Raw genomic sequence first — 23,628 nt, 5'->3', positions numbered from 1 at the left:
AGACAAGGCATCAGCCACAACGTTCTTCTTGCCTTCCACATGCACAATCTGAAAATGGAACATGGACAAGATATTTGCCCATCGCATATGCTTCTCAGATAACTTTGTCTGTGTCAAGAAGTATCGCAAGGTCTGATGGTCCGTTTGGACAACGAAATCTGCACCTAGCAGGTAGTGTTTCCAACTTAAGAGCGCATGAATCACAGCCAGTAATTCTTTCTCATAGACCTGCATGGTCATCTCTGGCCCTTGCAAAATTCTGCTCTCATAGGCTACTACCCTGCCATCTTGCATTAGCACAGCACCAATGCTACTACCGCAGGCATCACACTGGACCACAAATGACTTCCTAAGATCCGGCAACACAATGACTGGATCTGAAGTCATCTTTTCCTTTAAGAGATTAAAAGCTGAAATCTCTTTCTGTGTCCATCTGAAGGTGACTGCCTTCTTTTGAAGAGCATGTAAAGGTGAAGCAATCTCAGCGAAATTTCGGATAAACCTTCTGTAATAGGAGCATAGTCCCAAGAAGCTTCGGACATCATGCACCGTCTTCAAATTTGGCCATGACTTGATCGCTTCGACTTTTGCAGGATCCATTCTGACACCATCCTTTGAGACAATGTGTCCCAGAAAGTGAATCTCTTCCAGAAAAAACTCACTTTTCTTTGCATTGATGAGCAACCTATGACTGCGTAGCTCTTTGAACACAATGGCCAAGTGATGCCTATGCTCCTCTTCATTCTTTGAGTAGACTATCATGTCATCAAAGAATGTACCAACAAACTGCTGGTGTGGACGGAAAATTCTGTCCATCATCCTATTAAACGTAGCAGGAGCATTTGTGAGACCAAAGGGCATCACTAAAAATTCGTAAAGGCCAAACGTTGTTCTAAAAGCAGTCTTGTGCACATCCTCTGATCTAATGCGGATCTGATGATACCCACTCTTTAGATCTATCCTGCTAAACATAGCTGCTCCTTCTAATTTGTCCATAATATCATCAATTCTAGGTATAGGGAACCTATTCTTGATGGTATTCTTGTTCAGTGCACGGTAGTCGATGCACATACGCCATGAGCCATCTTTTTTCTGCACCAACAATACTGGAGAACAGAATGGAGATGAACTGGGCTGAATCAGCCCTTTTTCTAACAGCTCCTGTACTTGGCCCATTATCTCTTTCTGCTGAGCCGCACTAACCCTGTACGGAGGCTTATTTGGTGGGCTACAGCCTGGCACCAAATCTATCGCATGGTCCTCGGGTCTCTCTGGCGGTAATTGAGACGGTAATGAATCGGAAAAACAGTCACTATACTGTTGTAAAAACATTGACCTTTCTTTATCTAGCACAGATAAATTTGATTCATCACAATCTGACACTTCACGTGCAAAAACCAAGTACGCAGAAAGATGCTTTTTCATTACAGAAGTAATAGCAGAAGCTGATACAGTAGGAATAGACTCCCCTTTAAGCTTTACATCCAGAATGTGAGTCTTTCCCCTGCTCTGTACAGTGATCTTTTTGTTGTAGGCATCCATGATTCCCTGTACACGAAATAACCAAGGAATACCTAACAACACATCACATCCGTCCAGTGGCATGATGTAAAATTCTTCAGCATCTACATAGGACTGGATATGTAGACGCAACTTTCCGATGATGGGTGTCACAGCCTCTGTATGGCCAGGACATGCCAAACCTGCCTCTGCTGTATACCCCATCTCTTCAGGTCTGATTCCCAACTTTGAAGCCAATTCTGGGGAAATAAAGTTGGCTTTGGCACCTGGATCAAAGAAGATAAGCACTGTTTGATCCCTAACCTTTCCCCATGCTCTGCAAAGCTCACTTGCATCTGAATTTGGCTTGTCGCCCACCATATCTGGCACTAGACCAGCCATGGGCTTCTTTCCTTTCTTGTCTTCCTTGTCTTCAGAATCAGCTGGCCTTTTCTTTGTAGGACAGTTGTAAGCGATGTGGCCAGGCTGCTCACATATAAAGCATTTGTTCTCTGTCCTCAGGACCTTCTTTTGCTCTTCTGACTTGCGAGGAAAACGTCTTTTCCATTTCTTTGCTGGTCCTTTTTCTGATTCAGCCGTAGCTTTGTCTTTCCCTGTGTTGGCCGACTCCTGAGTCCCTTTAGGAGCCTCATTGGGAACGTGCTTCTTGGCTGAATTTTTCTTGCCTGATCCTGCCTTGACGCCAGTGTTAAATTCACAATCTTCTCCCTTGAGCAAACCATTGCCAGTGTTTGCTACCTCGATGAGCTGCGTCAAAGTAGTGACTTTGGTCTTTGTGCAGTATTTTCTCAATCCTTTGGGTAGGCCACAACAGTATTTTTCTATCTGTTCTGTCAATGGCACAAACCTATAGGAAGTTACTGGAAGTAGAGCTTTCCAAAACTTCCGATTGTAATCATCCAGATTTCTGCAAGTGGCAGCATTTAGCTGGTGCCATTCTGTCATGACATCTGCTTCGAAATCATCAGATAACCATGCTGCTGCAAAAATCTGCTTGAAGTAAATCCATGTGGACGGAGCTTGCCCTTGAAGCAATAAAGTTGTCCACCATTGTCCCGCATTCCCTGTCAAGAAAGTGGCTGCCTTGCGGACCTTTGAAGCCTCTGTAAAGTTTCCCCCTGCATAGGCCTTGTCAAACTGCTGGAGGAATGAAAGAGCCTTCTTCCTGTCATCAAACCCTGTAAAGGTCGTGAATGACACACCTTTGCCACCTTCTTTGTACGGAGTTGGCCTCTCCAGCGGCGTTAAATTGTCATATGGAAGTGACTGAAACATGGGAACACTATTAGGGTTCATTTGTGTTCCTTGGCCGCTATTAACTTGACCTGGAAATGCCATATTTGGCTGCTGATTTGTAATTCCAGCCATACCAAAATTTGCTTGTGGCATCCCAAATTGTCCCTGAGTGCTTTGAAACCCTGGTTGCATACCCATGACACTGTACATGGGGTTAGGCATCATCGTTTGAGCACCCCCAAACACTGTTCCTGGCGTATAAAACTGATTTCCAGGTGCATGACCAGCCATGCTCTGAAATACCGATCCACCTCCAAAATAGCCAGGGTGTACTGAAGGTGGTGGGAAGACCTGTTGCATAGCCTGTAGGTTGCTTCCCTGCCCATTAGAACCAGCTATAGGCTGCTGAAAGGTGGCGGGCTGAATTGGTACAGCTTGAAAAACTGGCATCTCAGCCACCTGTTCTTGCACCTTAGGCATACGTTGTGGAGACTGCATGTTCTCCGTCAAGTGTACAGGTGTTTCCATTGACTGTGCGGTATGAATCACCTGTGCTCGAGCCTTAACAGGCTTTTGAATATGATCCAGTGACCCAACTTGCTGAGACGGAACAGGAGGTTGCAGAAAGGCTAAAAACCTTGGGTTCTGCATTACTTGTGTGAACATAGCCACAGCAGTAGCCAACTGGGTCCTGAATATATCATCATCAGTCTGCGGTGGTCTTGAGGACTCACCCACTTCATGTGTCTGTTGACCCTGTGAAGAGGAAACCTCTTCAGTCACATCATCTGGTCTGTCAGCCATAATTACAATTCCCTGTGTCTGGTCTATGATCCCCTGTGTCTTCAAGCCCAAAACTGACCAAGGCTCACTTCTATGGGAAAAAGTGATTTAATCCCGTCGATGGAACCATGAAACCGGCCTGTTCAATCCAAAAAGGGCGGTAGACTTTACTTTAAACCTTGATTTAGCTTTCACCCATTATTAGTCATCTATTTTACCTGTACTTTCAAGACACAACAAAGGGGAGAGGGATACAGGCTGCTAGATTGCACCTGTATGAGTAGACGGACACCAGATTGGCCCCTAACTTAGGCGCCCCTTTCGGTATTTCTTTATTGTTCAAAAGAGGGAATAAACGCTGTGGTTCCTACAAGCTGCCCCGCACAAACTCGGCTGAATTTCCACTGTTCCAGCCCGATTTCGGCAGCATAACTGTACTAGAACCCTTCACGGTCAGTATTCCCACGCATTGACTGACTTTCCCGACGCATACGGGCACTTTGCAAAACCTGGCGAGAATCTGCAGCACGCTGAATTCTCTGTTTTCAGCCCTGAAAATGCTCCAGATCGCCTGTACAGCGGTCCCCTTGCGTCCCCGAACCTCCTGGGGGTATTAGGGTCCGTTTAGGGCCAAAACCCTAAACCTGCAAAAATACACAGCAGGCTGTAATTCACTGTTTCGGGCTCCGTTTCGCGTGCCGGTCGCATCCCTAGCAAGTCCTCGAGCTCCCGCACCTGTAGGGCTACTTGCCCTTTGAATCGGACGAGATTTCTGGCGTGAAACCTCTCCGAATTCACCTGTACCTGCGGGGGGATTAGCCGCTAGCTAATCCAGTACCTGTGCAAGAGGCTCTTGCCTCGGCAATCGCGCATGAACCCACACAACTGTACATTGGTCAAATGAAGAGCCCACTAGAGGGGCATAACATACTGCCAAAGGGGAGAGAGAGGGCAGTGCGTAGCGTGCAGGGCATCACTCCTGGCACCGCACTGTGCATAAGAGGGAAAGCAAGCACTCCATAGCTCTTAACCTGTGACAGAGACTTGCAAAATGAGCCTCCCAACTATAAATCACGTTTTTGCCTTCTCTATAAGTAGTAAACTGGCCTCAAAGTGCCAAGTGTCACTCATTTGTGCATTTTCCCGCTTTAGACCCTCGGGTCTAAAAATATCTCACCTGCAGCCTCTGTTGACTTGGCCACAGAGTAACAAAATGATCCCCATGTCAAACTGCACGTAATGACGCGAAGACATTTTCAGGTCCCAAAATAGCAGTTCCCTAAATTTTAGGAGATGCTGCCATTGTATCTTTCTAGGTCATCCGACCCTCTTTGTACACTGCGGCCACATCCAGAACTGAAATGTAGCCTCTGTAGCAAAGGATTCCACTTTGGCTAGTCAATGACCCCACTTGGCTAACCATAGTCCTTGTCCAACCTTAGTGCTCTCTTGCCCTCAGGCCTGGACTCCCTCTGGACAGTTCCACACTAGCTATGCAATGCAGGGCAGTTAGATTTCCCGAGGGGTGTTTCCAAAAAGTGAAAGTAAATAGATAATAAGAAAGAAATCAACAAAAAGGATAGATAGTAGTCACACGCTGGTGACAGTGGGCACCCTTGTAAGCCTGTGCGCAGGCCGTGCATATCCAGGCTCTTAAGAGTAGTTGCATACCCTTTGATTGCGCACATCATGATCATTAGCATGACATTCAATACCCATCATGAGCATTGTCCAGAGCATAGAACTCTTTTTCTCAAAATACACATTTTTTCACTTATTTATTAATAAGTGACTTTTGTTGGAAAAGTAAGTAGGGCAATTTGCTAAAAGAACTATAAAAGAAACTCATTGGGCACTCAGTACAAGCAGAAGAGGTAGCAGAAGGAGTTCCAAAACTCGCAAGGCCTCGACTCAGTAGTACCGGTGGAGAAGCACACCAGTGTTTTTCAGCCACCAGCCCCAACGTTTTGCAAGTTGTAGATCAGCCCAGCGTTTGCAAGTTGCAGATCAGCCCCAACGTTTTTCAGATTTCAGATTAGATCAGATCAGCGTTTCTAGATCAGATCAGATCAGTTCATCAGCGTTTTCAAATTTCAGTTCAAATCAGATCAGATCAGTCTAGCACTTTAGATTCAGATCAGATCAGCATTTTAGATTCAGATCAGATCAGCATTTTAGAATCAGATCAGATCAGCGTTTTCAGATTTCAGCACCTAGCGTTTTGCTAGTCTTCGTCGCCGTCGTCACCACTGACATAGTCCCAGATTCGGCCTCAAATCAGATTTCAGATTTTCAGCCAGATCAGCCCTAGCGTTTTCAGTTTGCAACAAGTCCTCGTTGTCGCCATCATCGTCGTCGACATCGTCAACAAGTCCATTGCATCTAGACTATTGTACCAGATTTGTGCAATCTAAAGCATAGACCTCTCTCGCCCTAGAGAGGGGGGCCCTTGGAGGGGGTTTTGAGAACCATATGGTGTTGTATTCTTCTCTCTCTCTCTCTCTCTCTCTCTCTCTCTCTCTCTCTCTCTCTCTCTCTCCTATTCTCAACACTTTCATTCGCAGTAGCATTCACTTTGTTTGTTGTCATTGCACTTTCACACTCTCTCTAAGAAGAACGGAAGGCTCCCCCTTCCGTAAGTAAAAGGAATCCTTGAGCAAAGTCTGGAGCACTCATCCTGAGCGCTATAAACATTTACTTCCGTTGCACCTTACATGAGGTCCTCCTAGTCCCTGCACATTCCATGAGACAATCCTCATGGAGTCAGTGAGAGAAAATCGATGGTGCAACAGCAGCCAACTTTGCTATCTTTGAGGCCGGCTTTGGATGAGGAGTAATCTGCATCCGAGCGACCTCAAGATAGGCGTGATTGTGTCCAACCCAAGCCCAAGAAGAGCGCGTCGTCCGTCGAGCTACCTCCTCGTCCAAGAGTCCTCATGCTCTGCGTGTCAGCAAAAAAGTGTACCACAATGTGTCTACATCCTGCTGTGTCCAGAGGTGTCACCGAGAACTTGGCCAACGGCCACCGAGTCTGTACTAAATCTGTAATCCCTAAGTCTCCCATGTGGTGAGAGAACTCAAGAGCCTGAGCCTGAAGCCAATCCATCATGGAGTCCAGAGTCCACTCCGACTATCCGTGCCACATAGAGGAAAAGAGAAACCGATCGTTGTGTCCAGAGTCTCTATCCCTCTAGCTGCAAGAAACAATACAAGGACTCTGAAGCAAGCTGTCTCAAAGTTTGGTGAAGAGTCGTCGAGGAATGGTGTGAGGTCGTAGGCAAAGAAGTCTCACCGGCGGCGGATGTCGAAACTTGTGAATCCTCGAGGGACTGCGAGCAAAGGGAGACGTCTGCACTAGAAGGGGGGTCTGCAAGAAAGTCTGTTCCTCTCTCGCCAGGCAACTCGTGGCAAAAGTGTTGCCAAGAGACCTCCTAGCAGACAATGAAGGTCCTGTCCCCTGAGCCGGCTGTGGGGCAGGAGCAAGCGAGGATGATGAAGTAGGGGGACTAGTGGGTGGAATGGGAGGGGAGGGGGTAGCAACAGGGGGAATGGGGGGCGGTGGAAAAGATGAAGGCGGGGATTGTGGGTGTCATGAAGGACGGAGGTTGTGGGTGGTGAAGCTGAGGTGGAGGGTGGAACTGGGGTCTCGTCCTGTTGTAGGGGGTTGAAACAGTTCTTTGTGGAACCCACTGTTGTGGGCCTGGTGTAGGACGATCAGCAAGGGGAACTGAATTGGCGTGGTGGTCCGTGGCGACGTCGATCGCGGACCTGCTGCCAGCCCTCCTTTGTCTAGGCATGAGGCTCGGAGGAGGAACCTGCATGAGCTCCCTATGTCTCTGTTTGCTGCTGAGGTTGGCCAGCCTTAGGAGGTTGGGTCTAGGTCTGGGTCTGTGCCGAAGGTCGGGGCCTCCTTCGTGGACAAGCCTTTGCTAGATGGCCCATGTGTTGACAAATGAAGCACTGAATTGGGAGGCCCGAATACTCCACACTCTGGTGGAGCCAACTCACTCGAGGTAGTAAAACGACCATCGGGAGGGTGTAGGTGTCTTGAACCAGAATGCGTACTGTAGGTATGCCAACTGCCTTGGCGGCTACAGAGGCTGCTGTGCAAGGTGTCTCCAAGACAGTCCCAATCTTTGAACCAATCTTGGCAAGGAGCGGGAGGTACTCTCTTCTCAGGCTTGGGAAGCAGACTTCGAGAATCTTGCAGATAACAGAGGTGGTTATAACCGGCCTGTACAACGTAGAGGGCGGTACTATTTCAATTACCTGTTAACTTTACACAGAGCACTGAGAAGGGAAGAGAACACAGTTGCGTCTAGCGACTAGAATGTCACTGCGCACACGAGACCGACACCCTGTAGGCCCCAAAGACCGGCGCCCCTTCCGGTATTTCTTTATTCAAATTAAGGTAGACGATCCGACCACTTCGCACAAGCTTTCACAAAGCTGTCCAAACCTAGCGAGGGCTGAAAACGCAGGTTTTTGACCTGATTTTGGCAGCATAACGACGCAAAAACCCCTGTAGGTCAGAAGCACCTGTCTAGGACGGATTCGCTCACTATCTGGAAGCTTTTTGGTGAGCTGTCACAGAATTTCAGCGGGCTGTAATTCCTTGTCTTTCACTGCCGGGTGCCCAAAAGCCTGTACACGCATCCCAAGGCTCTCACGAGGCTCCCCCGGTGTTCCCTTGCAGTTTAGGTGCGAAACCCTAAACCTGCAGAAAAACACAGCAGGCTGTAATTCGCTGTTTCGGATCGTTTTTAGCGGAGTGAACATGCCTACGCGTGTCCCAAGGGCTCCCGCACTCAATGGGACAGTTCCCCTGTGAATTGGATGAGTTTTCACGCGAGAAAACTCTCCGAACTCGCAATCTTTCGCGATGGATCTGTGCGTACCTGTGGGGGATTAGCAATTAGCTAATCCGATTCCTATTCAGAAGGCTCTTGCCTTGGCAAACGCGCATAAACACCCAGAACTAGTGGGGCATTACCATATGTGCCAAAAGGGAGAGAGAGATGCACGAGAGCAAATCATCGCGCTACATGAGACAGAGGAGAAGGTAAGCTTTCCATTAAAGCTGTAGACGTGCACCCACTCCTCACACACACACTGTAGGTCACTTATGATCAAAAATCAGCCTCCTCTCTCAAATTGGGCGCCCCCTCTTGCTGATGGAAGTGGAAAAACTGCCTGGAGCCGCCGTGTGTCCAATTTGCCCCTTTTGAGTTAATTCTCTAGTTCCCACTTATAAAGTTATAAGTGACTTTCCGAGTGGCCCAGACTTCATTTGGCGCACACAGGCTTCCATACTCATCAGAATTCAGTGCTAACTGGCCCGACCAGTCCCAGACTGACCAACCCAGACTCCCGCTGTGAGAAACCTATTCGGCCGTAGCCGTTTCACACTGGCCATGCAATGTCCACTTGCACCTTTTCAAGGATTCCGAGGAAAACAAGTAAAAATAAAAATAAATAAAAATATCTAGTACTTATTTACGGAAGGCAACAAGAAAAATACACCTCCTGGTGACACACCCCACCCTTGAAATACTGCAAGCGACCTCGCTTGCATGCCAATAATACATGCGGTATCTATTGATATCACACATATTCTATGATGGGAATCTGTAACAGACTTGGACACTCCCAAGTCAAGAATCAACCGCGACAGCACCAAATAACCACTTCAAAACAGGTCACAGATCACAATAGATGTACACTGGCCCGACGGAGTTCCGTGCCTAGAGATATTGGCCCCAAAGACTGGCGCCCCTTTCGGTATTTCTTTTTATATTAATCAAATCAAAGTACAAGAGAGTGGATAGGGTTTCACTCTCAGACTTTGCGTCCAGATGCTCTGAGAAGTGAAGCCCTCACCACTTATTTAAAGGTTACAAGGGATGCCCAAAAGCAGAGCCCCAAAAGCTTGAAAGCAAAAGCAAATTCTCTCTCTCTCTCAATGAGAGTCAGTAAAAAGCAAGTTCTCTTTTTCTCTTTCTTTCTCCCAAATCAAAGCGAAAAGCTGAGATTTGCGTCGCTCAAAATCATTTAAAAAAAAAAAAAAAAAAATCCGCCTCCGCGATTTTCAGAAATTAGGGTTTTTGGCAGAAATTAGGGTTTGCAGGAATTTTAGGGTCTCTGGCAGAAATTAGGGTTTCTGCTGTCCGCCACTTCATCACTTTGTGACATACCCCCCTCTTGAAAGCATTGTAATCGACCGTGATTACGCCTGCAAAACTGACAAAAGCCATAAACCGTCTTAGCAGACACTGGCTGTTAGTACCTACGTACTAGGAACACACATCTAGCACATGTACAAAATTGACAGTCACATCACACGACATCACAAGACATCACAGGACATCACATGACATTCAACATTCATTCGGATCTTAGACCATGATTTATCGGCAATGTAGCTAGCAATCACATCCAGGTCCAATTGGGACCTCATCGGCTAACCCCTATTGCAACCATGCCTATTCGAGATCAATCAGGCCAAAATGCTGCAGTCATTTCGTCTGTCAGTTCCTGCACTCACAAGAAGTCAAGATCAAATCAGTATCATAATCAGGAATTCCATTTCATAAAGTCATCCAGCAAAATACTGTCAGCTCTCAGTATCCCTGAAGCTCAAAGAGACAACAGTGACTTTAGTATCAAAATCGAGGCATCTGTTGACAAAGGAGCGGAGTAACTCCCCTCTTGTGCATCCCACTGCACCAAATCTTCGGCCAAGCTGAGTTTCCGGGTTCCGTTTGGAGTAGACTATGCTAAACCAAAACATCGAGGTAAAGTTTCACAATCCGAGGAGTATCTGCTAGGTCCTCCTCCTCCATCCACTTCGCATCAAATGCAGGAAAGTTCTTGAACTTAACCAAGAACCGCCTTCGGACTTTACCTTTCTTCGTATCATTATGTGCCAAAATCTGTTCAGGAACAAGGTGTGGGGGAGCAGGAGAGAGAGCCCACTTGCTACTCTATGCAATGAGAGTGAAGGAGAAGAGGAGAGTGGCGCAGAAGAAGCACACGCAGAGAAAAAATACGTGAGAGAGAGAGAGAACGCGTAGAAGTTTGGGAAAAGTCACGATAGATCCATTTTGGGCTTGACCTTTGAGTATATGAGTAAGTGACTAGGGGGCCATTCACACTTGGGCCCCCTCACTTATAAGTCTTTTAACTTATAAGTTAATAAGTACAAGGCACTTAGGCCTTTATTCCCTAACAACCTCCCACCTAAAGGCAATGTACCTTGGGAGAACAAAGAATCAGCTAACTATGATACATCAGCTGATCATGCACTTACTCATCCAACACCCATCATCTGACGGCAATATGCAAACCGCTCTGCTGGAAGACTCTTGGTCAAAATATCTGCAGGATTGTCATCTGTGTGCACCTTGACAAGTGTAATGCTCTTGTCATCAAGCACACTCCTGATAAAATGATACTTCACCTCTATGTGCTTTGTCTTGGCATGAAAAACAGGATTCCTTGCAAGCATAATAGCACTCTGACTATCACAGTGTAGCACAGGAACCGGTGACTTAATGCCAAGCTCTTCTACCAAACGCATGAGCCACAAAGCTTCTTTGCATGCCTCAGTGGCAGCCACATACTCAGCCTCAGTGGTAGACAAAGCAACACATTTTTGCAGTCTAGAAATCCAAGAAACTGCACCTCCTGTGAATGTAAACACATATCCAGAGGTAGACTTCCTGCAATCTGGATGTCCAGCAAAATCTGCATCTGTAAAGCCATGCACAGATGTCTCACTCTTCCCAAAACAAATGCACAAGTCTTTAGTGCCTTTCAAGTATCTCAAGATACACTTCACTGCTTCCCAATGCTTTTTGCTAGGATTGCTCATGTACCTGCTTACCACTCCCACCGCAAATGCAATGTCCGGATGTGTAGCAACCATAGCATACATCAAACTGCCAACGGCTGATGCATAAGGAATCTTGGCCATTTCAGCCCGCATATCATCTGTGTTTGGGCAGTCATGTGCAGTCAGTTTTACATATGGAGGCAGCGGAGTACCAAGTGCCTTTCCCCCATCCATATGAAAACGATGTAGCACCTTATTAACATAATCTCGTTGAGATAGATACAGACGCCTGTAGGGTCTATCTCGAGAGATACGCATGCCCAAAATATGATTAGCATCACCAAGATCCTTCATGTCAAAGCGATTCTTTAGGCTTTGCTGTAATGCATTCAACTCCGTGACATTTTTACCCGCAATAAGCATGTCATCAACATACAAAATCAGCAATAGAAGAGATCCATCACTTGCCGTTTTGATATACAAACAGTGATCAGAATTACTTCTTTTGTATCCTTGAGACCTCATGAATGTATCAAACTTGTGATACCATGCACGGGGAGACTGTTTCAAACCATACAAGCTCTTCAAGAGTCGACATACTTTCTTCTCTTGCCCCTTTGACACAAAACCTTCTGGCTGCATCATATAGATCATCTCAAGCAAATCGCCATGCAAAAACGCTGTTTTGACATCCATTTGCTTTAACTCCATATCTTCAGAAGCAACCAGGCCTAAAACAAAACGTAATGTGGCAAGCTTTACAACAGGAGAAAAAATCTCATCAAAATCAACACCATGCTTTTGCTTGTACCCTTTAGCAACCAAACGTGCCTTGTACTTAGAAGAAGCATCAGATGTGACCTTGGTCTTGTAAACCCATTTACATGGCAGAGCCTTATGCCCTTTAGGCAAATCAACCAAGTCCCATGTATTGTTTTTCTCCAAAGACTGCATTTCCGAAACCATTGCTTTGAACCATTTCTTACTGTCTTCCTGTTGCATAGCCTCTTTATAGCAAGACGGCTCACCACAATCAGTGAGCATGACATAGTCCAAAGACGGTTCATATCTATCGGGGGGCCTTGTCACCCGAGTAGACCTCCGCACCCAATGATCCATAACAGGTGGATTTTCAGCCTGTAAACCATTAAAAACAGCAGGCTGTTCAGCCGGTTGCATTGCAACAACGGGCGGTCTAGGAGCATCAACCTGTTCCCCTACCTGTGGTGCATCAATGGCAACTTGTTGGGGCTGATTTTCAGCAGCTAATGGCTGATTTTCAGCACCATTTTCAGCATGTAAAGGCTGCTGAACATTGGGCCTTCTTGGCTGTCCATATGTAACATCCTCACGAAAAACAACCCGGCGCACTTCCTCGACCTTTGTGGGCTGTTTGTGCATGCAATTCTCATTGAAGATGACATCATTGCTGCGTATGATTTTCCGTAATGCGGGATCCCATAACCTATACCCCATTTCACCATCCTCACCATATCCTAGGAAAATGCATTTATGAGACTTTGGTTCTAGTTTGGTGCGCAGTTCACTCCGGATGTGAACATAAGCCTCACAACCAAACACTCTTAAATGTGCATATGAGGGTGGCTTGCCAGACCACACCTCCTCAGGCACCTTTCCACCCAAAGCCTTGCTAGGTGAGCGATTAATCAAGTGAATAGCTGTTTGCACAGCTTCTGCCCAAAAACCATGAGGTAATGCAGCATGTGACAGCATACTCCGAACTTTCTCTTGGATAGTCCGGTTCAACCTCTCTGCAACTCCATTCTGAGAGGGATTAAAAGGAGCCGTGAGCTCTCTTTTAATACCTTTAGTAGCACAAAAGTCAATAAATGCTTTTGATACATACTCCCCCCTATTGTCTGAGCGCAAAGACCTAAGCTTCTTGTTAGTTTGATTCTCAACAAACGCAAGAAACTTCTTGAAAGTATCCAAAACATCGCTTTTAGCACGTATTGGATACACCCACACCTTACGTGTAGCATCATCGATAAACGAGACAAAATATTTCTTTCCTCCTAAGGACAACTGTGGCATTTCACATACATCGGAATGCACTAAGTCTAACCTGTCAGACTTCAAAGAAAGAGACCTTTTGTGCGGTGTTTGACTGTGCTTACCATAAATACAGTGCTCACAATGAGAAAAATCAGCATACCTCAAACACGGCAAATAGCCACAACGAGACAGAGTTTCCATTCCTCTTTTACTCATGTGTCCCAACCGGCCGTGCCACAAAGAAACACTTGGCTGCTCGGTTACGGCGACAACATGGTCACGCACACTAGATACATGCAAAGGATACAAAGTGTCCGATTTACAACCCTTGGCTACAATCCGGGCCCCTTTACAAATTTTCCACTTGCTATCACCAAAAGTGGTGTGATAGCCTGCATCATCTAGCTGCCCTGTACTAATCAAACTCTTCTTGAGTTGTGGCACATGGTGCACTTTGTGCAAAACAAAAGTCATACCATCAGCAAAGGAAAACTGGACACTGCCAATACCTGCAATGTCACATGCATAGTTGTCTCCCAAATAAACAGTGCCCTGCACCTCGCCTGAGTACTGTGTAAACCAATCCCTATGAGGTGTTACATGAAAGGAGGCACCTGAATCAAGAATCCAAGTATGCATGTCCACATCAGAACCCATAGCAAGGGTATGTGCATCCACAGAAGAGGCATTGAGTACATCAGTGCTGCTGTCACTGTCACAACTACTAGCAACATTGATTTCCTCAATCAACACAGTGCTCTTCTTGGCATTTCCCTTGTCCTTTGCATCAGTTTCAGCACCCTTGTTCTTCTCTTTCTTCCACTCATAGCATTCCCGTTTATAATGCCCTTTCTTTCCACAATGATGACACACAACATCTTTCCTACGAGATTTGCTGCGTGCCCTGTCCTTACTGTCAGATTTCTCCCTCTGTTGTGACCTGCCTCTCAAGTGCAATGCATTAGAAGACCCACCTGTGGTGTTCTTCCTGTTCATCTCTTCCATCAAGAGAGAACTCTCTACATCTGCATACTTAAGTGACGCACTTGAGTTACTAAGAGCTGTCCGGAATACATCCCAACTCTCGAGGCAATGTGCATAGCAGAAAAGTAGCTTTGAACTCCTCATCAATCGTGAATTTCAGCTCTGTCAGTTGGCTGAAAATAGAATTGAATTCATTGAGGTGCACTGACATGTGCGTGCCCTCCTTCATGCGGAGATCCATAAGCTTCTTAAGCCAATACACTTTACTGGCAGCACTCTGCTGTGCATACAACTCGTCTAAACGCTTCCACATGCCTCATGCTGTCTGCTCATTTTCTACATTGAAGAGTAAATTGTCAGACACCGAAAGCATGATCGTGGAGCGAGCCAACTCGTCCACTTCTTCCCATTCTTCAACCTCCATATCATCCGGTTTCACACCCTGTAACTTAATAGGTTTCGCCTGTTTCTTCTGCAACATCACATTATAACATTGCTTCTTCCATATAGCAAAGTTATGGGCCCCTTCAAGCTTGCGAATGTGCAACAAATTGCCACTTTCATTGCTAGAAGCCATTCTGAGTGATTGCAAACATTGAAACCCTATTTTGCCGACCTAAACACGCCCAAATGTGCGCAATCGGGCAAAAACAGCTTGCTGTTACAGAAAAACAGCGAGCAAATTTCACGCGAAATCACCCCAAAACGGCGTACATTCACTGCCAAACCCTTACCAAAAGGTTTCCACAAGGTGTATACATCATTTGCTTGCTGAAATTCCCTGTTTTAGGGCAAAAATCAGACCTGTAAACACCTGTTTTGCTGAATTTTCAGAACCTCGTTGGTGGAAACACCTGTAAGATTGACCTGTGAGACTTGCCCTAATGAAATTGCATCAAATTGACCCCGAAATTGGTCAATTTCAGCAGAAATAGGCTGCTGTTCGCCAGTTTTTGAAACCCTAATTTTGGGAAAACTGTCACCGGAGGTCGATTCTACACGGTGAGAGGATCCCTTCGCGACAGAGTTGATCGAAAACGGTTGAATATCCTTCCCGTAGCGAGCAAGAACAGAATTCTGATCTGTGTTGCGAAAATGGCTCTCTTGGAAACCCTAAAGCTCTGATACCATGTGTGGGGGAGCAGGAGAGAGAGCCCACTTGCTACTCTATGCAATGAGAGTGAAGGAGAAGAGGAGAGTGGCGCAGAAGAAGCACACGCAGAGAAAAAATACGTGAGAGAGAGAGAGAACGCGTAGAAGTTTGGGAAAAGTCACGATAGATCCATTTTGGGCTTGACCTTTGAGTATATGAGTAAGTGACTAGGGGCCCATTCACACTTGGGCCCCCTCACTTATAAGTCTTTTAACTTATAAGTTAATAAGTACAAGGCACTTACGCCTTTATTCCCTAACACAAGGATCTCCTCGTTTTCTTCCACTTCGGGTTGCTCATCAGGCTCCCCATCGTCAGGCACATCACCCTTAATAAGGTTCAAGAGACTCACATGCAATGCATTATGAATCCTCCATCGGAAGGAGACATCATTTATCTTGTCAGTGATTTGGAAAGGTCCGTAGTATCGCATACTAAGCTTTGGAAAAAGCCTCTCCTTCCCCTTTTTCTTTCGTAGGCGTGCCTTCTCAAAAGTAAGAGCACCCAATCATCCTCCTTCAATTTCAAGTCGCGACGATGGTGATTCGTTGCCTTTTTCTGTCGTTCTTGAGACTTCTGCAAAGTCTCGCGAACCTTGGCAAAAGCCGTATCCAAATCTCGTGAATATTCATCCGCTTCAAATTTCTAATCTTTCGTGCTTAGGAAGGATGGAACCTTCGCAGCACTTCCAACAATCACACATGGCGTCTTCCCCCTCGAAGAGTGTATCATGTTATTGTAGGCAAATTCCACCAAAGGTAAGTTCTTTTCCCATTGAGTCTTCTGATTCGAGATACAAGACTTCAATAAATCTAAAATCACTGAATTGGCAACCTCAAATTGCTCGTCAGTTTGCAAGTGGAACGATGACGAGAACTGCAACTGCGTGCCAATGTTCTCCCAAATTGCCTTCCAAAACCAACTCATAAATTTGGGGTCTCTGTCGAAGAGAATCGTCTCAGACGTGCCATGTAATCGGAAAATCATCGTGATCATTCTGTGTTCTCGAGAGATCAAAAAAATGAAATCCATTTCAATATTTTCCCAGGGGCGGGTGGGTATGGGTAAAGGTTGTAACAATCCCTGTGCCTTATGCTTGTCAAACTTGACCTTCTGGCATACCAAGCAACTGCGCACAAACTCTTCCACATACTTCTTGAGTCTCCGCCAAAAGAAATATCTCTCTACCCCTTTCATGGTGGTAGCAATGCCGCGGTGACCTGTAAAAGGTGGACAGTGGCATTCAGTCATAACCTTATCCCTCAACGGCTGTGTAACGCACAACATAGTCTTTTTCATCAAGTAGCCTTCCCGAAGGGAGTATCCAGCTACTGTCTCCCCATCCCGTATTCGTGTGAAAATATCTGCAAAATATGTATTTGTGGCATACCGATCGACCATATCCTCGAAGCTCCTATAATGTATTGTGGAAACAGCCAGAACCAACGGTTTCCGAGACAAAGCATCTGCCACCACATTCTTCTGTTCTTGCACATGGACAATCTGGAAGTGGAACTGTGACAAGATGTTCGCCTACCGCATCTGCTTTTCCGAAAGCTGCTTCTGTGACAAGAAGTAGCGCAAACTCTGATGGTCTGTAAAGATAGTAAAATCCGCTCCGAGTAGGTAATGCCGCCACTGAGTAAGATCATGGATAACCGCCAAAAGCTCTTTCTCATAGATCTGTGCTGTCATCTCCGGCCTAGAGAACAAACGGCTCTCGTAAGCTATGACATGGCCTTCTTGCATCAAGACCGCACCCAGACTACGACCACAAGCATCACAATATACTTCAAATGACTTCTGCAAGTCCGACAAAGTCAAAATAGGTCCCGTAGTCAATTTCTCTTTCAATGTCCGAAAGGCAGTCACCTCTGTGGGTCCCCACGAAAAAGGTAATCCTTTTTGTGTCAAGGTATGAAAAGGGGAAGCAACCTCTGCAAACTTTCGTATGAACCGCTTGTAGTACGAACACAGTCCCAAGAAGCTTCTAACTTCATGGACATTCCTCAAATCGGGCCAATCACGGATAGTCTCTATCTTGGCCGGGTCTATTTGCACTCCTGCTGCTGCTGACACAATGTGTCCCAAAAAGTGTATCTCTGGTAGGAAAAATTCACTTTTCTTTGCATTAATCACTAACGTGTGATCTTGTAATGCCTGAAAGACTTGAAGCAGATGATCTCTGTGTTCTGCCTCATTCTTGGAGAAAACAATGATGTCGTCAAAGAAAGTGCCAACAAATAGCTTGTACTCTCGAAAAAAAATCCTGTCCATCATCCTGTTAAATGTCGCGGAGCATTGGTTAAGCCAAAAGGCATCACCAGAAACTCAAATAACCCAAAAGTCGTCCGAAAAGCTGTCTTGTAGACATCTCCTGGTGCTATCCTGATCTGATGATATCCACTCTTCAAGTCAATCCTGCTAAAGCACGAGGATCCCTGTAACCTGTCGAGTATATCATCGATCCTAGGAATCGGAAATCTGTTCTTGATGGTGATTTCGTTGAGAGTGCTATAATCGATGCACATTCTCCAAGATCCATCTTTCTTCAAAACCAACAACACTAGAGAGCAATACGGTGAAGTACTAGGCTAGACAAGACCCTTTTCCAAGAGGTCTTTCATTGGGTTCATAATCTTTTCATTCTGTACTCGGCTCACACGGTAAGGTGGCCGATTCGGTGGCGTGCTTCCAGGTATCAGATCAATGGTTTGATCTTTAGGCCCTCTAAAAAGCAATCGGCATGAGTGTGGAGAAAAATCTTGGCGTTCTTTTGATCAGGTCAAAACATATTTAACCTTTATCCAGTGTTCAGTTCTCTTCCAAAAGAATGAGTAAGAAACTGAAGTTCATCAAGTACAATCTCTAAGCCCTTCATTTATCAAAGTCGCTTTCTCGGCCCGGTAGTCAACCACGGCGTAGTTCTTGTGGTACCAAGGGATCTTGAGTAGAACGTCACTCGCGTGCCCTGAACACCCCTATCATTGCAAACGAAGTTCGGTATGGCAACATCCTATCCGGGTGCCAGTCGAACTACCTCCGCCTGTGGCGTTAGTCTGTCGGGCGTAATTCTAAATCGAGCCACCAATTCCAAGTGAAAAGAAGTTGGCCTTGGCTCCTTCAAAAGAGCTTCCTGATCCTTCACTTTGCCCCAAAAGCGGCAAAGTTTGTACTTTCATTCATTAGATTCGGTGCAGGTCCCACGCCATGTGGTACCAGTTCTGCTTTTCTATCTGCCTTTTCTGCCACATTCCTCAGCTGCTCTCGAACTCTCAGACCTGTCGTCGTCTTTATCATTCTGTTCTTTCTGTGCCTTTATAGGACACTTCGCGGAGATATGTCCATGTTCCCCGCATCCAAAGCACTTCCCCTCTCTGATGAAGCGAGCTCTCTCCTCAGGAGTAAGCTTGGGTCGTGCATCCTTTTTCTCTGGGTTGCTCTTTTTCTTTCTACTTTCATTCCTAGAAGTCTGTTCAGCTCGTTGTGTCATGGCCTCATCTGTGGGGTAGGTCAGACTGCCAGAGTGAATGGCAAAGCCCCGCTTCGCATGACTCATCAACTCCTGAATAGAAGCTGACTTCTATTCCAAGCAGTGATCTCGGATCTTTGTAGGTAGACCCAAGGTAAACCGCTCAATCTGTTCTCTGAAGGAGATCTTCTTGAATGAAGAGGCGGGTAGAAAAGAGTTCCAGAATCTTTCACAATGAGCATTGATTGTGTCTTTCTTGGTTATCCGAAGATGGTTCCAAGCAGCTCGTATATGTCGTTCATATTCTTGCGTCAACCAAGAAGAAATAAAAAGCCTCTTGAATTTCAATCATTTAACTGGCGCACTCTTGTTTAAAAGAAGCGTGGACCATCAAGTACGAGCATTCCCCTTAAGGTAAGAGATAGCTCTCCGAATCTTGGAGTGCTCTGAATAGCGTCCTCCCGCGAAAGCGATGTCAAACTACTGTATAAAAGACAAAGCCTTCGAAGCATCTGAGTATCCTGAAAAGTATCAAACTTGATCGAGTGGCCACCTTCCTTAAACTCTCGGACTTTCTTGCTTTTATCTTCGAGAAAGTCATACTGGTTGGCTTTGTAAAAATTCTTCTTGTTCGCATAAAACTTTCTGTCATTGGAATCTGAGCTGTCTGTAGACGAGTCCTCAATAGAACTGTCAGTCTCTGGGCGAGATTTAGCCTTCTTTGCCTTTCTCTTGCCCTTTCCAAAGCGTTGCTTCTTGCTTCACTTTTTACCTTTTCTGTCTTCTTCGCTCGAATTCGAGGAGCTAGAAGAACTGTCAGAAGAAGAAGAAGAAGAAGAAGAAGAACTACTGGGTACTCCAAATCGAACACGCTTCTTTTGTTTCTTTACGCTTCTTCTGTTTCTTTGCCTTGTCAAATGTCGACCGACGACCCAAATATTCCGGGAAGTCAGTGCCTTTCATCTGCTTTTTGTCTTTCTTTTGCACTTCAAAAAGCTGAGCAATCCGTGCATCAACCACGTTCTATAGTTCCTTCTCCGTATATTTCTTGGAGGCAGAAGGTTTCTTGAGAGCGGGTTCCGGGAGTGGTGTTGTGGTTCTCTGCCACTCCATCTGTACCTCTTCCAAAGAGGTCCGGCTCATATATTTTACCATCTTCGGGTCCTTGGCAAAATTGAGCATCATCTTTGTTGCATCGCCAATCAATTGACGACGCTCTATCTCTCTTTGCTCCGCCTGAGTAGGCCGAGGCGGGCCATACTCTCTGTCTGAATCTTCGTTGTGATCCCAGCCCGCATCTCCAGATGCAGAGGGAGTCGACTGATCATTGCTTGAAGCCATAGGTGCCGCGGAAAAAAATTTCGGGGATCGGATTTCCCGTAGAAGAGAAATCGGCCGTGCTCTGATACCACTGTAACAGACTTGGACACTCCAAGTCAAGAATCAACCGCGATAGCACCAAATAACCACTTCAAAACAAGTCACATATCACAATAGATGTACACTGGCCCGGCGGAGTTCCGTGCCTAGAGATATTGGCCCCAAAGACTGGCGTTCCTTTCGGTATTTCTGTTTATATTAATCAAATCAAAGTACAAGAGAGTGGCTAGGGTTTCACTCTCAGACTCTGCGTCCAGATGCTCTGAGAAGTGAAGCCCTCACCACTTATTTAAAGGTTACAAGGGATGCCCAAAAGCAAAGCCCCAAAAGCTTGAAAGCAAAAGCAGATTCTCTCTCTCTCACATTAGGAGAAATATGGACTTTGCATGGGCCTTGTAAGGAATCCTAATTTTTAGGGATTAAGGCTAATGTTGTGTAGGGTTAAGGGGATAAGGGAATTCAAGAAGCTAGTTTTGAGTAGACTTTTCTAGCCTTTTTTTTTAGACACATGTAGGATGTGGACCTAAGAGATCACTTTCTCTCTCTAGCTTTTGGAAAGTGAAGGGAGTGAAGGGATGTGGCCACATCAACAAAAACGTGGGTCACTAAGAGCCAAAATTTGACTTTTTTTCAAAAAAGTTATTTTTACTTATTTTTGACTTAAAACTCCCTCCCAACATATATACACATCAAAAAATCATTTTTTGACATTTTTTTAAACCTACAAACACTAAAAGTCCACTTTTTCAAAAAAAAAATCCCCAAAAAAAAAAAAACCTTTGTTCTCTCCTCCTCCTTCCTCCTCTCTCCCTCTCCTCTCCCTCCCTACCCCCTTCTCTCCTCCTCCTCCCCTCTCTCTCCCTCTCCCCCCTCTGCCCCCTTCTCTCCTCCCATGTTCCTCTCCTCTCCCTCCCTACCCCCTTCTCTCCTCCTCCTCCCCTCTCTCTCCCTCTCCCCCTCTGCCCCCTTCTCTCCTCCCATGTTCCTCTCTCTTCCTCCCCCCTCTTTCTTTTCATTCTTTGCTTCCTCACGCAACAGCTGCCATGGTGCTCACGGACATCACAAATCGTATGCCTCCACTACCATGTACTCCGCACAACAAAAGTGTACATATTGCTTGTCCGCGGTGTTTGCACCGAAGGCCGCACGTGAGGGTGAGCAGAGGTCATCCCAAGATCGTCATACTGTTGGTGAGACGAATATGTATGGTTCTTCAATATCTTGGGAGGGGAGAAGTAGGCTTGTTAGGCTATTGCAATTGGTTGTGTATGGGTGCAGGTGCTTCTTTGCATTCGTGGATGCACGAATGTCAAGCTCTTCAGCTCAAAACAGTGGCATTACAAGAAACAGTGGGTGCAGGTTAGAGAGGTCAAGTGTCACCACTTTTCCTCTAAAAGAGCCTTCTTTGTTACATCTTGCAAGTAGGTGCTTCAAATCCATCCTTATTAGAGATGGGTAATCTCATCCTAATGCAAGAATGGCTCAAGGAACTAGCATAACATGAAGCTTTTACGGTGGCACAAAGCTCTACTTAAGCAATGTGGCTCCCACTACACCAAAAATCACTATGCTAACATGGAGAGATCCCTAGCAGGACAATACAACAACTTTTCATCAGCAGCACACCCTTTCCTAACATGAGGGCATCCCCACCAGAGATATTTTTATATGAAAGAACTATGACTGTACTACCCCTTGGAAGTTGTTCACGAATGTATGTTTATCAAAGTTAATGAGAAGAAGTTTGGACTTTTTTTGTTTGTTGATGTGTAAGAGCACTCTTGGTGTACCATATTTTAGATTGTTTGATAAGTTAAATAAGATTTGTAGTCATTTAAAGTGTCATTTTTTTTTTTTGGTAAGATTGTACATGAGAAGACATGATAAAGTACAAGAGATCTTGACGGAATAAACCACGATGAGATTCCCACCATGCACTTGTGACACCATACCTCTCCTTGAACCCTTTGACTTCTATCGTTGTGGGGAGTCCAATGGAGGGCTATTTTCAAATTTTTAGCATAACTTTTTTTTGAAGGAAATTTTGGTTATTCTAAAGTTTATACACAGTCTAGGAGTTCATTCTGATTGTTTTTCTTCAGTTTGAAATTTTGACTGAGTACACTCCTTGGAAGCCACTTTTGAAGGTGTTAGGACGAGATTTTGGGAAAGTTTTGTATGTAGGAAATACAGTCCTTAACAAAATAAAAAACAATGGTTCTTCGAGTATTTTCAGATTCCATGGTTTTAATGCTCGTTAGAGCCTGTAGATTAAGAAAAAAGTAAAAAATGTATGTTTTACATCATTTTTAAATAGATTGTCAACTTGCACGTTGATTTTTGGAGAATGCGAGCAAGATATGATTTTTTCTCATCACATGATGGTCGAAGAACGCGATGAGATGAACAAATTCATGTGAGACAAGCCCAGACAGATTCGGAGCCGATTGAAATCTAGAAGTTGTTGTAAACAACTGAAAAGTTCAACACTTAATTAAAAAAACAAAAAAACAAAAAACTTAACACTTGAATCATGGCCATGCATCAAATATATGCTCACACGGTGAAGGAGGTGCTTCAAAGCTATGGAAATCAATATAAAATGCAAGCAATAGCGTTGGAGGCTATTCAAGAAGTTGTAGAGGCTCACATCATTTCAGATGACTTTGCAATGACAAAATGATTAAGAGTTGTGTCTACTGTCTCCATAGTAATTTGGCTTTTCGGTTTATCCATGTGTTTTAAGTTAAGTGATTTTGGCCATGAAGAGTTAAATTTAAATCAAATATTAACATTTTTGCCATCCTAAGGGGCAAACAAAGCTAGAAAATGCAAAAAAAAAGGGTGGCCACAAGGGCGCGCAGATGGCCCATCCAGCAGTTTTAGATGGCTCATCTGCGCGCCCTTGTGGCCACCCTTTTTTTTTGCATTTTCTAGCTTTGTTTGCCCCTTAGGATAGCAAAAATGTTAATCGCTGATGAAACCAGATGATTATGTAGCATGAGACTAGATTTTTATATTGTCCAATGTGATTTGACCTTTTGGTGCAGGGAACTAGTAAGTTGAGTTGAAGGAAGGCATAATGTGCTTGAAAAGTTAAATTTTACATTTATCTCACCTTTCCAAGGTCCTGGAGTGCAACAATAGCCTAATTATGCAAAAAAAGGGTGGCCACAAGGGCGCGTAGATGGCCCATCCAACAGTTTTGGATGGCTCACCTGCACGTCCTTATGGCCACCCTTTTTTTTG

The 23,628-nt window shown here is 45.2% G+C and overlaps 1 protein-coding gene across 14 annotated transcripts in view; it reads left to right on the top strand.

Moving 5' to 3' along the window:
- The window catches only part of LOC147450371 (uncharacterized), a 67,991-nt gene that overhangs the window by 18,645 nt on the left and 25,718 nt on the right, over positions 1-23,628 (top strand). The window contains exon 4 of one of the 14 annotated variants that reach the window (XR_015189119.1): positions 22,697-23,076. The exons of 11 other annotated variants lie outside the window; for them this stretch is intronic. Coding sequence is in view for 1 of the 3 variants with exons in the window: in XM_086519619.1 (XP_086375745.1) it covers positions 21,658-21,743 (86 nt within the window). In the remaining 2 variants the exon portion in view is untranslated. 2 more of the 14 variants (XR_015189117.1, XM_086519619.1) reach the window with 2 other exon arrangements.

This window comes from Adiantum capillus-veneris, chromosome 9 (genome assembly GCF_014529385.1).
Source record: "Adiantum capillus-veneris isolate H3 chromosome 9, ASM1452938v2, whole genome shotgun sequence".
Taxonomy (NCBI): Eukaryota; Viridiplantae; Streptophyta; class Polypodiopsida; order Polypodiales; family Pteridaceae; genus Adiantum; species Adiantum capillus-veneris.
This window is presented reverse-complemented; position numbering and strand designations above follow the sequence as displayed.